The following is a 14,474-nucleotide window of genomic DNA, read 5'->3' as shown; positions in this document are numbered from 1 at the left end:
CAAAGGAAAATCATAAAAGAATAACAAGGAAAAAAAAGGAGGGAAAGTAGGAGATAATTAGAAAAGGTAAAATGAGACAAGTAACATCAAACATATAGTACTTAGGGCGATACAAATTGTGGGTGTGGGGAAGAGAGGATTTAAGGTAGGGGGAAAGAACATGTTTTAGCAGCTTTAAATAGGTTGAGTACAGAGATTTTAAAGCTGATTCTTGGCCCCTTTAGTTGTTATTATCATTTTATTTAAAAAAAAATATTGATAAGTAAAATACTGTTTTTATATTTTAATAGCTAAACATACTTTTGCCATTGAAGAATATAGCTTTTCTCAAGCAACATTGGAACAGGTATCATAAAGTTAAATTTTTAAAAATTATTTTATGGAAGAAACTATTTAATTTTAATTGTTTATGTTGGAGAGAGGGAGAGCTTGTGAACCAGAGATGTACTGTTATAGGATAATCTCAAATTTTGTTAAGTTTTAAATAACTAGGTTCATTTGCTAATTTTATTTTTGATTTTATTTTTTAAATTAATATTTTTAATTGACAAGTCATATTTCTATACATTTGTAGGGTACAATGTGATGTTTTGCTGTATGGTTACAATATGGAACGATTCAGTTAAACTAATCACCATTGCTTTTTTTTTTTTTTTTTTTTAAAGACAGAGTCTCACTCTGTTGCCTAGGCTAGAGGTGCCATAAGGCATCAGCCTAGCTCACAGCAACCTCAAACTCTGATGTTCAAGTGGTCCTCCTGCCTAGCCTCCCGAGTAGCTAGGACTACAGGCATCCACCACAATGCCCAGCTAATTTTTATATTTTTAGTAGTGATAGGGGTCTTTTTTGCTTAGGCTGGTCTTGAACTCCTGAGTTCAAGTGGTCCTCCAGCCTCAGGTTATAGGTATGAGCCAGGATACCCAGCCCCATTTGTTTATTTTGAACAGCTCAGTTTTTTTAGTTAGGTAAATAAAGTGAGTCCTGATGGTGGTATTTCATATTAGTGTATCTGAAATTACATTGTTTAAATATTTATAAATCATTTTTAAAACATTCTTTAAAATAGAATAGAAGGATCTATCTTTGCATGTAATTAATGGATATAACTTGTTTAATAATATTATCAGTATATTTCTTTTAATATTTGTTAATATGGCCTTATGCACATACCATTTCTAATTTAGTTTAAAAGTTCTTTGAGATAATTGAGATATGGAATACTATATTCATTTATTTCCTTTTGTCTAGGTCTTTGTAGAACTCACTAAAGAACAGGAGGAAGAAGATAATAGTTGTGGAACTTTAAACAGCACACTTTGGTGGGAAAGAACGCAAGAAGACAGAGTAGTGTTTTGAATTTGTATCACTCAGTCTGCTTGTTCAACTTCTTCATTTTATTTTAACATTGTCTTAAAAGTCGATCATTTGAATGGTAATTGGAGAACCATGAAAACACTTGGGATTTTTTTAAGCTGCTTCTTTGAAATACTGTGGTTGTGTGTTTTGTTTTTCTTTAAATAAAATTGACGTATAATTAAGGGAATCTGCATGTTTGTATCTGAACTGTAGTCTGTACGTCATCTTATTTACCTTTCAAATACAGCGCTTCTGAATTTATGATTTAAAGGAATAATTTATTTTGAGTAGTTAACTTCATTTTTAAAAGTTTATACTATCTTGTTATATAAGTATATAATGTTCCAATTTAAATAACAAACTAATATGAAGTAGGTACATAGAAAAGAGACATAAAGTAATGTGAAAGTTTCTTGCTTCTCCTTTTCTGTTTCTTAAAGAGACTTTGAATGGAAGTTGTCATCCTTAAAAGCTGGTGTGAACACTAGAAAATGTCAATGTAGAGGTTTGAGGGAAGTGACATCCACCGGGTGGGAGTGATCAATCACAGTAAATGAAGTAACACCTTATCCTATTATGTGACTTTAGAAATAGTTAAATTAGGTATTTGAAGTTACAGTAAAATGCAGAGGCATTTTAATTATTTTGATTAAAGGATGACTGTGTATAGAATCTTATGTAAAATTCTTATCTTTGATTCTAGAATGACAGAAATCTGAAGAGGTGGAGGAATTAAGATATACCTTCTTTCCTACCACTATCATTTTTTGGTCATTTTTGCAAAAGGCACATTTAATTGATTTCTTGAATAAGATAATTTGTTGGGTAATTGTTTTCATTGGCAAACTTTATTATTTGAATCTCTTTTTCCCTTATAGAGTTTTAAATAGATCATTGTATAGATTTATTTAATAACTCACCTTGTATTCACTTTGTATCATGATAGGATATAAATAAACTCTTTTAGGGGTTAAATTAAGAATTAAAAGTGGAGTGTACATAATTCTCTTTAATAAGAACCAGAATTTCACTCTGTGACAGAGTTAAAGTACGGTTAATATAATCTTAGAAATACTTCCTTGTAGAGTCCATGTATAGACTATAGGTATAATATAGAATAAATAATACTAGCTGATATTATGTTTCAACCAAAGTAAAAGTATTAGCTTGGCAAAACAAATATATTGGCTTTGTAATAATTGCATTACAGAGACTTAAAAACAACAGCAACAACAAAAAGGTTTGAGTTACTTTAAATAACCAAATCCTTTTAATGAAGTTACTGATTCTTTAGTGTAGGCAAAATGTAATGAACTTTTAGCTCTGTTGTGATAAGACATCTGTGATTTACAACAGTGTTTTCTCAGTACAAGGTATATGACCGATACTTTTCCCAATTGCTCTTGGAATTGCTATGAACTCTCCTGAAGATAACTACCTAGCCAGTTAAGAGGTCTTCTAACTCATCTAAGTGAGCCATCTTACAAGTCCCTGCTCGGATTTTGCAACTAACAGCTAAGTTACTTTTCCTTGTAAGGTTTAGTTGGCAGTAATTCGCTTCATGATACCAAGCTATAATTTTGGGTTCTTTACATGAGAATCTCACTATTAAATATTTTACATTTACTGCTGGTAAGTATAATAAAGACAAAATTGAAAGAAAATCTTCACCTTTGTAGGTAAATTAATAACTTATATTTTATTTTGTAAGCAAGTCATTGATAAATGGTGCCATAAATTTTACAAGATATCTTTAGTATCAATATTCATACACATACCTAGGAGCCATTCTTTTGGGATGCCTTTTTGTAACTATGTGTAACATTGAACACTTTAACTTATTATCAGCAACAACAATAAAAAAAACCCTGTATTTGTAGTTTACTGTAACAGTCGCTAAAAATGGCTTTTTTTTTTTTTTTTTTTGGAAATGACCATCCTAAGAAAGTTGTATTTTCTTAAAATAAAGCATGATTAACATAGGAAATTACTTCCTTTTGCATGTAGATTTGGTCATTTTCACTTTACATTTGCGAATGTGTGATCAACGCAAAGTAAAATTGAGATCATGCCTGGTCATAATTACATTCTTATCCATTGTGTTCATTTGGTTACTTTACGATTACTATGTACAAATACATGATCTTGAAAGCATTTTTTAAAAGACCTTTAAATTGATTTTAAAAATATTTTATACTCGGTGACATGTTTTGGTCATGAATTAAATTATTCATAGAAACATTCTGTTCTCTGAAAGCAAGGGTAAGTGAACTGAGATACAAAGGAGGCAGCAAGTCAAATATGAAGGTTTTTTACAGTGTACAGTTTGCATTTTTGAATATGTATCACTTTATTTTTTAAATATTTTAAATTACTATTCTCAAAACTTCTAATTAATGCATATAAAAGGCAAAAGTTGGATAAAAAGTGTTCTATCTTATATTTTTCATATATGATCGAATTTTAAAAGTAAAGACTGGGCTTTACTGAGTGACTGTATAGTTACAATGAAAAAACATGATGATTGTACTTTATATTTTACTTTGTGAGCTCTTAACTTTTTTACCAGTACAGTCATGGTACATGGCTTTGGGTTTTCTTTAAAAGGGTTTTTTCTTTTAAATTGGCAGAAATTATCTTGTCAGTTCATTGGTTTTAATCTTTAAAGTATTTTTAGAGTAATTCAACAAACATTTTAGGGACTATCTTTCCAGGAATGGGTTCTTTGGATAAAAGGATGACCATCAGTTTTAGCCCTCTAAGATTTTGCAGTCTTGTAGAAGGAAGATAGATACCTTATTTCTAGCCATAATATGACACATGCTTGGCTAGTAGTACCTAAGGTTTTTCATGTGAGCACAATTAATAATTGTGCTTGGGGTAAGTGTTGTGTTTTTTATTGTTGTTCTGTTTGTCACTCAGCATTTCATTCTGACTGGGCTCTGAATTTGTTAAAATTCCCTGCTGCATTTTCATGTAACATATAAATAGGCATTGATTTTTGAAAAATAGAAATGCTTATTTTTAATTTATTTTTAATATTGTAATGTTGACTTTTTTCATTTTCTTCCTGATACATAGCATATTATATAAAAAGAAGGAATTATTCTCAGGTGACTAATTTTTTATCAGTTATTCTTAATAAAAGTTTACTTAGTTTTTATTTAGAATGTGTTATATTTAAGCAGTTCTCAATGCTGCCCTTTAAGACAAATAAATAAGATTATATAAGTAATAAACTGTGAGTTGAAAATTAAGACAAACCTTTCATTTTGTATATTTCAAGGGATTGTTGTTTAATATTTATAATTAAATAATGAGTGGCTCAAGTTAAAAATGAAGCAAAAACCTGACAATAAAATTACCAGTACTTTTTTTTTTAAGTATTGGAGTAGAGATTTCAAGTGCAGAAGGAACTTTGATAATTACTTTGTATTTTAATTTGTATTCAAATTTTAAACTTAGATTTGTATCCAAGTTCTATGTTAGATAGTTCTATTATCATGAAAGTATAACCTTAATTAATGAATATGAATCCCTTACCCTGGTTGTAATTTTATCCCTTTCTGTTTTTTAACTTTTCTACGTGTCATTAACCACAGTATTACAGTTATTTTACCAGTAGGATGATAACCATTATTATTTTGGATCACCTTATGTGTTATTTATTATATCTATATCACATAGCTGTAAGACGATATCGAGCACTAGTTCTCTTGTTTATGTATGGACTAGTCATTTCTTTGGCCAAATTATACTATTGATATTATTATGTAATTTTTATGTAGTTGGTATTTGCTTCTATACACTGTATTCAAACATGCACACATCAGTATATGTGAAATTAAATTTGTGATTGAGATCAAAATTATACTCATTCAAGCTTCTGCAAGTTGGTAAGAAATAGTAATTCTAGTGTCATTAGAATCTATTAATTTTGAAAGATATCATCTGTTTTAATTCTTTAAAAGTAGGTAATACATGGAACATAGTTGAAAACTTTAGAAGTAGTCAGGGGTAACAAGTAAGTTATTTGCTCTTCTGCTTTCCAAGGGAATCTTTCTCTACAAAGCCAAAAATTAGAAGCTGTTTTCAAATATATGTAGATACAGCCTTTATTTGGCTAATCAAATAGAACCTAAAAAGGATAGCTGTAAGCACCAAGTATGTAGGCTTTGAAATTTACCTTCACCAAATGAAGATACTAGCTGATCTTTTAGAGCCATGTATGATAGTTCCCAAAGTCTCTAAGGTTCAAACAAAGACTGCTTTTCATTATTATTTGTGTATACACAAATATTTTATTCTTTGCCTATTATGAATCAAGCATTGTTCTAAACACTAGGGAGATTGAAACAATAGACAAAAATCTCTGCCATCACTGAGCTTTTATTATAAGAGCAATACAAACTACTTGCCTAAATAAAATTTTGACACGTTAACATATAATGTGTTAAATCGTGACGAGGGAGACAGGAGATAAGGAGTCTTGGAGTTGGAGTGGGGGTGACAGGTGAAACTCCTGCAGTGCAACAGGTAGGTGAGGCCAGTCAGAAGGTGAGTTGGTGCAGCAAGTGCAAAGGCCCTAAGGCAGAGTCTGAGTGGTGCAGTTGAGAGAGAAACAGGACGAGTGAGGTTTGAGCTAACTGATCAAGTGGGATCTGGTGGAAGATGGCATCAGAGAAATACCAAAGAAATCACTATGGACATTTTATGGACTTTCAGTGAGATCAGAAGTTAGTGGAGGGTTCTGGGAAGTGGTGTGAATCATAAGACATATTTGAAGAGAGAGAATGTAGCTGCTGTGTTGGAAATAAATGCGTCCCAAAGAACACTGAAAGTAAAAAGAATAAATGTTTGTGTGTGGATGGTGGTGGAGTAATTACCTCCTGGTAGGAGGCCCCTGCTTTGATTAAGCAAGGGGTGATGAGTCAGGTAGGGGGTAGGAAGTGTGAAAGAAGAGATGTTAGTATATGGGGTATAGGAGAAAAAGGGTCGATGACTCCAAATTTTTTTGGTTTGGTTTTGTCTAAACTACTGGAAAAGTAGAAATTAATGCCCAACCCTGTTTTCTATTAATATCATGAAGTGGATGAAAAAGACCATTTAAGTTCAGATTTGAGGCTATAGGGAAAAGATAAGGAATTCAGTTTTGAACTTAAGTTTGAGTTACTCATCAGATACGTAAGTGGAGATGTTGGTTGTCAAAGGAAATTAACATTGGAAACATTGTTAGTTTTGGAACCCATTCATAAGCTCCAGTCAAGGAGCATCTAGTGGTAGAGGTGAAAATGTGGTGAGGTCCTGCCACAGTAGAACATGGTGACATTGGCAGGTGCATGCCAGAGACGCAGGTCTTATCCAGACCTAGTCAATTTGAGAACAGAACTCAGCATACCAAAATTAGCTACCGAGGAACTAAAAAGAAGGAAGTTATAAAGTACACAGGACCAGATGGCTTCTCTTGAGAAAGCTTTACACATACTAGGAAAAAGGAAAACAACTTTGAAGGGTGAGCCATCCCTTGGAAGCTTGATAGCGTGGAGAAATGAAAACAAGTTATTATAATATCACAGAGTCACCAAATTCTCCCTATATGGTACTATTTACTTAAAAAAAAAAAAAAAAACTATTTTACTGTGCTTGCAGAAAAGTGCTCGAGTTTGGGAACTAAGCCATTCCAAACCCTCCACTTCTTTGCTGTAGGTGCATAGAGTAGCCCATTGTTCCTGGTTCTAGTGGTACTGTAATGAACCATCTCTACCCCTTCAGAAGTAAAGACATTACTTCTCCAGCTGAGACCTCACCTTTCAATTCTGTACGGAAGACTTAGGAAACTAATACAAGCCCCATTCCAGGATTTACTCCAGTAAGGGATAAATAATAAAATAAATTTGGCCAACGTTGTGCTGGTCTTGCTGAGGGAAGAAAGGGACTAAACCACACAAGAGCTGCAGGACCTTGTCACATGAACCTACAGTCGCTAGGAGGATATACACGGGACTGGACTTCCAGGGTGCTGGATCAAGTGGTGCTGAGTGTAAAGGTAGTGAGAGTTTATTAGGGAATACTCTCGTGGCTTGCAGGATTTTTAACATCCTGGTAAGAACCCCAGGAGATATATTTTCTAGAAGTATGGAAAAAATAATGGCCTACACAATGCTATGTATAAATACTAAAAAGCCATAGTACATGATGGAACAAACAATCAAAGGGCTCAGAAAATCAGCCCTGCTTGAGTGGATCTAGTATGCGAGGCTGGGAAATGCAGTAGATGACTAAATTCAAGGAAGGTCCTAGGGAGGGGCACACCCACATCTCCAGAGTCAGCCGTGGCTGCCCTTTGAGCTGATGATAGGCAATGCCATTATAGTCCTGGGCTCACAGAGAGCGATGGGGATGAGAAAATCCTGAATAATAGAGATTATGTGCCGCTAAATGGCTAGAAACCAGGTGGTACATAACAGCTCTGTCCAAACCCCTGCACTGAGACTTGATCCAACTTTAGCATGGCTTCTGGCAGCATAAGGCGGTGTCCCTACTAGGACCACCAATCTCCCCCACCCCACCCCCCACTTAAAAACTTCTCTGAGAAAGCTCTATGCCCTGGGAAATTTTACTGTGATCTAGCCAACACCTGATAGGCCTCTGTTCTCCCTTTTTAGAGCATTTACTAAAAAGTGCTTATAGTTGTAAATATGTATCTCTTGCAACTCAAAGCTTTCCTCTCAAAGGCGTAACAACCATTCCTTGTGGTGGGGGATTAGTGTGCTCTCCCTTAAGGGGCACAATCCAGGGGTGTATGGCAAACCTTTTGGGTACGGGACCAAACTACGAGAGGGACTTCATCTAACAAATTCAAATACTGTGACGTGGTTGTTTGTACTACCACATTAACTTGGAGGAAAAAAAAAAACATACCAGCAGCCAAATATAAAAAAAAAAATTAAAAAATAAGACACAGTCAAGAAGGATCAGCCTCTCTCCCAGTCTCTGTGGGAGGGTAGAATCCTAACTTTGGTAACTGTCAGCTAACAAACACTGCTGGCCTCATCCATTTACACTGACGAACCCTTTGTACTGTTGTACTTGTCTGACTCAAAGTCTCCCTGCAATCCCTCTTCCAGTATTCTCCCTTTAAAATCCCCAAATCACTGCTGCAGAAATCAGGGAAGAACTCAGCTCTTTTCCCTAATGCTAACATTGATAGTTACCACATAAAATCTATTTTCAAAAAAAAAAAAAAAAAACTATTTTCACTGCCTTAATATCAGACCAGATTTGTCTTTGACAACAGCTATAAGACTCTGACCTGCAATTACAGAGCTACTTAACAGATTAGATGACTCTAGGCAGTATGTGACTGCAGGGGTAACATTCCATCTTTGCAATCAAGTAATGGATGATCGGGAGGTTGAGGGCAATTGCTTCAACAAAAAGTTATCCCAGTTTTTGGATTTGAGGCAAGTTTTTGTACCTGTAACTAATTGAAGTTTGGGTCCTTGGAGGAACCCGGAAATATCATGGCACATGTATATGGTATCTATTTCTCATGCCTCCTCCAAAGGAATAACTTCTTAAGAGACGGGGTCTCTCTCTGTTACCCAGGCTGGAGTGCAGTGACACAGTCAAATAGCTCACTGCAGCCTCAAATTTCTAGATTCAAGAGATTTTCCCACCTCAGCCTCCTGAGTACTTGGATTACAGGTGCACACCACTGTGCTTAGCTAATTCTTTTTGTTTTTCAGAAATGGCATCTTACTATGTTGCTCAGTCTGATCTTGAACGAGAATCTATAAACTTTAACTGAGGTAAACTATACCTTGGAGAAGGGAGAATGCCCAAACATTTCAAGGTCTGTTTGATACAGAGTTATGAGACCCAGAGATGCAAGGCATCCTCATGGTCCCTCTGTCAGAGTAGGGGCCATTTGAGGTCCCCGGGTAATGATAAAACCCTAGCCTTAATCAATCTAGTTCATGATGAGTCTACGAGTCTGTAGACTCCTCTGATGTGCATGAATTTGTAATTGGAATAGACATACCTGGGAGTTGGCAAACCACTGCATTGTTTCCTTGTCAGTAGAGTAATAGCTATCACAGTGGATATGTTAGTTTTTTAGGGATGCTGTAACAAAGTGCCATAAATTGAGTGGCTTTAAACAACATTTATTCTCTTTCGTTGTGGAGGCTAAAAGTTCAAAATCAAGGTGTTGGCTGGGTTAGTTGCTTTTCGGGCACTCAGGAACAATTGGTTTCATGCTTCTTTCCTTGCTGGAAGTTCTTGCTGTGCCTTAGCTTGCAGCTGCTTAATTCCACTCTTGTCACATGGTCATCATCCCTGTAAATCTGTCATGTTGTCTCTACTTCTAAAGTTTTCAGTCATTTTAGACGTATGGCCCACCCTATTTCAGTATGATTTCATCTTACTACATGTCCAAAGACCCCATTTTCAAATTAGGTCACATTCTGAGGTTCCAGGAAGAACCAGAATTTTGAGAAGACTATTCAATCCAGTACAATGGGAAGACTGCCTCGGCCAAGATAGAAAATAAAAGTTTATTTTGGGAGAAGGAATGAGGAGGGAATGCAACAAATCAGTGCCACCCTTAAAGACCTAAAGATGCAAGTGAGAGGTGGTCTTTATCATATTTTCAATTCCATATGATAATCTTGCCCCTGCAAAAATCAGATTCTGGAGGAAGACATTAGTACAAATTCAACCAAATAGTTTCTAGTTAGGAATCTTAACCAGATGTGCTACCACAGCAAGAGCAAATTAAGAGCATCTTATGTCATTTAGTATTCAGCTGCTGATTTGGCAGGTGAATTCATTCCAATTAAAAACGTTCTATGTTAATGGACAAAAGAATACATTTAAATCTTGGCATTAGGCTAGATTTAACATTTTCTCACTCTTTGTCCGGTTATTTAAAATATGATACTGGTCTGTTCTGTTGATAACTTCGTGGATTAGATGAGTAAGAAATGGCTAGTACACTGGAGGCATTGGTAAGACATGGTTCCACAGAGGGAATATATCAAAATCTAGGATATCCAGTAATGTTCTACTAGAGAACAATAACCTTTTACCATCATCCCTTTAATGTCCAAAGTGTTCTAGATTTGTTCTTAGGAAATCTGCTTTGCACCAAAATGACACCATTATTTAATGCAGGGTATCTTAAACTAGGCACTATTAACATTTTGAATTGAATATTTTTTATGGGGGGTGATCTTCTGTGTATCATAGGATATTCAAAGCATCCTTAGTCTCTTTCCTCTAGATGCCACTACCCCACTCCCACCAAACTAGTGACAACCAAACATGTCCCCAGATTTTGTCATATATCTCTTGGGATGGAAAGAGAAAATTTTGAAAATACTGAATTAATGCATAGATTTAGGTTGAAAACATTCAGGTTATTTACCCAAAGGTATCAGTGGAAAGGTATCTTTAACACAAGTTTGTCCATACACAGGTAAAGTTTCATATTTTGTACACAAAGGAAGTTAAGTTCTTAACTCTGATTGGCTCAGATAGTAGGTCTTTTCATTTTTAGTTTTTGATAAATGTACCCTATCAGAGTTTGAGAGACTATCTGCAAACTTCTTCTAATGGTTTCTGTGTCTCTATTTGGATGCTTTTCTTCTTTCAGGGTTGTTTCAAGCTAATCTTGGGTTATCTTTTGATTATTTTGTGATCTATCTACTTCTTGTAAAGTTATTTATATGCATTATTAAATCATTTCTTAATGAGGTTCCTAGTTTGGGACTACTCACTTTTCGGAAAGAGGTATCAGTCATTATTTACAAGCCTACGTATTGAGCGATAAATACAAACTACTCATAAACACGGTGTGGCAGGTCCACAAATCTGTATATCATTACTTGCATTTGAAATTTCAAAGAAAGAATCTTTAAAAAAAAAATCCCATGGGTACTATCTGAATTATGACCATTAAAATAGTTACATGGAGTATATATTGTTACTGTAAGATGCAAACCCAGGATCTTACTTTGGCCTTCATGGACATTCCCATGCAACTCAGGACACAAAATCTGTACAGAAGACAGCTGAGAAAAATCTGAGCACTGAAGTGTATGGAAGGTCCCTGGATTTTTTATGGAAGGTAAGATTTTTGATATTTTTGTCTAGTGGGTCAGTTTTTTTTTTAAGTCTCAGTAACCATGAGACACACTCTTTCTAATCCTGCAGGGGGAAGTGGCAGAATGCAAGCTGCAGGTGTCTGTACGTTTGTAGAGCTGGGACAGATACGTAATGGGTGGAACCCCGTGACCACCAGATGGCAGCAGAGGCTGTGCTGACGGAGAACCCAACTACTCCCGGAAAGGGAGGGGTGTCAGGTCGCTGAGCAGAGGTGGGGCCAGAAAGGCCTTCGGGGAAGCCAGGCCGAACTCTACTGAGCCAGAGTCACTTGTGCTAGTGCAATTGAGAAATACGGAGGATAGTGCTGTACCCTTTCTCTGTCCTTCCCTTTATGAATTCTTGAGTCAAATGAGAATGGAAATACAAAATACCCACACCAGTGAGATAACAGCAAAAACAGTTTTAAAAGACAAGTTTATAAAAATAAATGCTTACACAAAAAAAGTGAAAAGACTGCAAATAAAGAACTTAACATTGCACTTCAAGGGACTGGAATAACAAGAACAAACTAAATTCAAAATGAGTGGAAGGAAAGAGGCACTGTACCATTGAAGACACAAAACACGAAAGAGAGAATGAATGCTGTGTGGTAACAGCACAGAAATTAGAGTGATGTGGCTACAATCCAAAGAATGCCAAGCGTGGCATGGCCAGCACTCGCCAGAAGCTAGGGGAATGGTTACCACCTGCTGTGTGCATATGAAGAAATGTATTGATTACAGCTAAAAATCCTGTAAAGAGATTTTCAGGGCTGGGAAAGGGTAGTTATTTACCTTTCTAAGAATATCCACTTTAGTTGTAGCTGAAAAAAATGCAACATAATTATTAAAGTTCTGTTAACTGGTCTATGTTATTAAACTTTTAAAATGAATATTAGGTATCATTGTTTTGATTAGCATGGTTTTTTAGTGGTAGTTCACAGCTAGGGCTCTTGGAGTACAGACACCCTTCTGGATTCATCTTTTGGTTCTGCCTTTAAGCATCTGCAAATAACTTCACTTTTAAGTTTCACTTCTCAAATCTATAGAATAGATGAAAATATAGCACCAATTTTATAGGTTTGCTCTTAGTAGCAAATGGGAGAATTCATTTTAACCCCCTTTGTACACTTCTAACACATAAGGATCAGTCAGTGCCAGGAGCCGTTTAACAAAAGTGCCAGGAAGTTTCTGAAGCTTTCTCATGTGGATTATTCTGATTTCTCAGATAAGCTATTGTCATTTTTCCTCTGTCTCTGTTTAACTTCTTTTTAACTTGTTATATTTTGGCTTGGCTATTGAATTTTTAATTATTAAAAGCTCATATGGGGGTTGCAGTGGCTCACATTTATAATTCCAGCACTCTGGGAAGCTGAGGTGGGAGGATCCTTGAAGCCAGCCTGGGCAACATAGCAAAACCTCATCTCTAAAATAATAATAATAACAATCATGTTAGCCAAGGGTGATGGGTCATGCCTATAGTCTCAGCTACTTGGGAGGCTAAACTGAGAGGATCACTTGAGACCCGGAGTTTAAGGTTATAGTGAGGTGTGACTGGGCCATTGCACTCCAGCCTGACTGAGCAAGGCCTCTAAAAAAAAGAATAACTCAAATCTAATAGCTAATATGTTTTTATCCAGTATCTAGGTTTTTAAAAAATATAATCTTTTGTGCATACGCAAGAAAACTAGAACAGTAAGCAAATAAAACCTAACATGCTCAGTGTCAGTACACTCCCAGGAGGGTAACTGGGCAAGGAGACGTGGGGGAGAAAACAACAAAATGCATCACCAGGCTTTGTGCACACAGACCACTACCTTTCAAGAGACCAACGGAATAAAAACTGTTTTAAAAGAAGTCTTTGGAGGATTCTTAGCTGTTGTGTTGGACAAAAAGAGACCAGTGAATCCAAAATGCATCTAAGTTTTTTCTCTTATTTTCTTGACTGTAAGTTAAAATTTGTTTTTAATTTTTATTCTGTATAAGGTCCTTAAGACATAAAGTATGTAGCCAATGCCAAACAGATTGACTAACATTGTTAAAATTATTATCTTATTCAGATGGTTCTGAATTACTGTATGTTTTATGTTGTAGTTCTGGTGAGTAATTCACATTTTAAACTTCGCTGTATAATATTTTAGTGTGATAAAAATGAAAGACAAGGCTCGGCACCTGTGGCTCAAGCTGCTAAGGCGCCAGCCACATATACCTGAGCTGGTGGGTTTGAATCCAGCCCTGCCCATCAAACAATAATGACAGCTGCAACCAAAAAATAGCTGGGCCTTGTGGCAGGCACCTGTAGTCCCAGCTACTTGGGAGGTGGAGGCAGGAGAATCGCTTGAGCCCAGGAGTTGGAGGTTGCTGTGAGCTGTGATGCCACAGCACTCTACCCAGGGTGACAGCTTAAGGCTCTGTCTCAAAAAAAGAGAGAGAGAGAGAGAGGGAGGAAGAGGGACAGAGAGAGAAAGAAAGAAAGAAGAGAGAGGAAGGAAGGAAGGAAGGAAGGAAGGAAGGAAGGAAGGAAGGAAGGAAGGAAGGAAGGAAGGAAGGAAGGAAGGAAGGAAGGAAGGAAGGAATAGAGTCAGAAATGTAGATGAATATTGCTAGTTCATTTGTCAGACTGACACTTCTCTGAAGATCCTTTTGAGATTTTGGAAAGTTTTACTTCTTGCGAATAGGTGAGCATCAGAACAATCTGCTTTCTCCTGTGTTCCTGTTTTTTGTGTTTTGTTTTGTTTTTGAAAATATCTTTGTGGTTTGCTTATGAAACTATTCAGACAGACCTGAAGTGAAGATTGCATCCATAAGTGAAGATTGTTGTTTCAATGTTTCTACTTTCTCAAGATAAAATTTAGGGATTATTTTGCTATTTGTTGCCTTTATCATTATTTTAACAAAAGGCGGTGGGAGGGGGACATAGCAAGTTCTCTGATGGTTGTAATTTGTATATACCATTATTATTTATCCAAA

At 35.9% G+C, this 14,474-nt stretch overlaps 1 protein-coding gene across 3 annotated transcripts in view; it reads left to right on the top strand.

The window, feature by feature from the left end:
- The window catches only part of ABCA5 (ATP binding cassette subfamily A member 5), an 81,675-nt gene extending 80,136 nt beyond the window's left edge, over positions 1 to 1,539 (top strand). For all 3 annotated transcript variants that reach the window (XM_053569670.1, XM_053569668.1, XM_053569667.1), the window contains 2 exons: positions 291 to 346; positions 1,249 to 1,539. In XM_053569670.1, coding sequence (XP_053425645.1) covers positions 291 to 346; positions 1,249 to 1,356 — 164 coding nt within the window. In that variant the 3' untranslated portion in view covers positions 1,357 to 1,539. The remainder of the gene's footprint in view (positions 1 to 290; positions 347 to 1,248) is intronic.
- Positions 1,540 to 14,474: the final 12,935 nt, after the last annotated feature.

This window comes from Nycticebus coucang, chromosome 18 (assembly GCF_027406575.1).
Source record: "Nycticebus coucang isolate mNycCou1 chromosome 18, mNycCou1.pri, whole genome shotgun sequence".
Classification (NCBI taxonomy): Eukaryota; Metazoa; Chordata; class Mammalia; order Primates; family Lorisidae; genus Nycticebus; species Nycticebus coucang.
Note: the sequence above shows the minus strand (reverse complement) of the source record. Positions and strands in the feature narration are given on the sequence as shown.